This window comes from Cyprinodon variegatus, unplaced genomic scaffold, assembly GCF_000732505.1.
Source record: "Cyprinodon variegatus isolate N-32 unplaced genomic scaffold, C_variegatus-1.0 Scaffold609, whole genome shotgun sequence".
NCBI classification, from domain to species: domain Eukaryota; kingdom Metazoa; phylum Chordata; class Actinopteri; order Cyprinodontiformes; family Cyprinodontidae; genus Cyprinodon; species Cyprinodon variegatus.
In genome coordinates this window covers 428,598-430,679 of record NW_015151062.1, presented here as the reverse complement: position 1 = coordinate 430,679, position 2,082 = coordinate 428,598, and the positions used below count along the sequence as shown (strand labels likewise).

The following is a 2,082-nucleotide window of genomic DNA, read 5'->3' as shown; positions in this document are numbered from 1 at the left end:
TAAAGAGACCAAAGATCCATCAGGAGAAAATCTTTCATGGCTCGTCGTTTCCCATGATTCAGTGCGGGCCGGAGCCAGCCAACAGTACGAGTCCGTACTCGTGTCCTCGCCAAGTATGTTCTTTAGAAGAACACAGAAAAGTGTGGACTCTGGTAGAACGGAGCGTAAATATGGGTCAACTGGAACAGAAGCGTACTGATGACATCACCACACGCTCTGCTAGTCTAGAGCTGCATTTCACCTCCTGTTATTGATAGTCTCTAGATAATAATAAATTATTACTTTTTTCATTTAGTGGAGGAAAAATAATGAACACAGTCAGATTGACAAAAATCAAATGAACATTTTGCCAAATGAAACTTAAAACTCGGCATCAGAGCCGGCGGTCCTTCACACGCGGCTATGCAGAGAGTTGGTCGCCACGGTCCTCTCAACATCAGAAATGTTTTTTAAATTACGTTTTTTAAATTACTTAAATCGGAACATGTTCCATATAGTGATGCTTAAAAGAATGATATTCTCGCCTTTGTTTTTGAGATCTTTGAAGGACCTGGAGACGGAGGAGGAGACCAGTTCTCCATCAGGAACCCAAAGCTAACAGCTAACTCCTCTCTGTGTTCACCAGCCTGAAATATCTGCAGCCCCTCAGTGAAGCACGGGGGTGGCAGCGTCAGGATGTGGGGCATGAGAACCCGATTAGTATGAAAGAACACAATCAGGAGAGAACCACGCTCTAGAACCGGGCCAGACATTTCCAGCATGATGAAGGTGTGGAGGCTCAGCCATGAGGGTTTGGGCCTTCAGAACCAGGACCTTCTGGTACTCACCACATGCTCGATGCCGCTGTACTCGCCCTCCGTGTTCTCCCGGATGGTGACCAGGTCCACGTCTGTGTAAGGCGTCTTGTAGCCCTCGATGGAGACGCATGGACGCACGTTGGCGTACAGGTCGAAGGTCTTCCTGAGCAGCAGGTTCATGGACGGGTGTCCGGCAGCGATGGGCGTCTTCAGAGGACCTGAAGGAGACGAAGGTCAGAGCGATCCAGAGGAGATATTGCAAAGTGGGAGGAGCAGACCGACCTTTCAGGCCGATCTTACTGCGGTCCATCGACTCTTTGGCGTCAGGAGGGATCATCCACTTTCCGCCGGGTCCTTTGATGGCCGTCACGTTCCTCTCCTCCCATCTGATTGGGGCCTGCGGGGAAAACAGGTCAGGTTTCCACATCTGAACCAGGAGAGGCGGTTCTGATCCAACAGGAGACTCACTTTAGCAGCGTCGAAGATCTTCACCACAGCAGCAGAGATCTCTGGACCGATCCCGTCTCCTGGAATCAGGGTGACCGTCTGCATCTGCAGCCAAACACAAACGCCATCAGCTGGTCCGTTTCAATACTTTATGCTGCAGAACAGAGAACATCCAGAACCCAGGAGGATCCGTCCAAAGCTGCAGGGTTCTGTCCGAATGACACCTTCACTGCTGCTGGAGGAGCCGCTTTGGATCACCAAGAGAAGAAGCTTCAGAAAGAGGACTGAGGTGGAGATGTTTGGGCAGAGAACCCATGAGGACTAAGGCTGGATACTTTAGCTAAAGACCTGAATCGATTCGATTTTCATTCATACAGTTCTGACTTGATGAATTTCGATTCGATCTGTTTTTACGATAATGAAAACGGTTCAACTATGTTTCAAAAACACTCGTGTATTTTAGGTTTTCCTCTTTTATTAGAAACAAAGTTCAAACTTGTAAATCAGACAGTTTAAACTTGAGATGTAAACAAAACTGTCTCAAAAGTGCAAACTTGTAGTGAAAAGTGAAACAAATGTGACTAAATCACTCCCCGTGAGCAAGCAGACGTGACACGGCGGGGATCTTTAGACCCGTTAGTGAGGAAGTTCGGTGCGTGGGCGAAGCTGCAGACATGCATGAGCTGCATCATCTCTGCTGCACAAACCATATTTACAGCGTCGCCTCCAACGACTACAGCAGCAGCCATTCAAGATGGCCGTTCCCAGTCAAACGCAGACCAATGGCAGAAAAATCCCCTCCAACTTCCAGCCACTGGTCTTCTAATGGGCATGAATA

The 2,082-nt window shown here is 48.4% G+C and overlaps 1 protein-coding gene across 1 annotated transcript in view; it reads right to left on the bottom strand.

Annotated features, from left to right (window-relative positions):
* Positions 1-2,082, bottom strand: part of idh3a (isocitrate dehydrogenase 3 (NAD+) alpha) — a 13,058-nt gene that overhangs the window by 6,307 nt on the left and 4,669 nt on the right. Inside the window, exons 3-5 of the mRNA XM_015392835.1 lie at positions 1,266-1,349; positions 1,080-1,194; positions 828-1,015 (exon numbers count right to left, since the gene is read on the bottom strand). Of these exons, the coding sequence (XP_015248321.1) occupies positions 828-1,015; positions 1,080-1,194; positions 1,266-1,349 (387 nt within the window). The remainder of the gene's footprint in view (positions 1-827; positions 1,016-1,079; positions 1,195-1,265; positions 1,350-2,082) is intronic.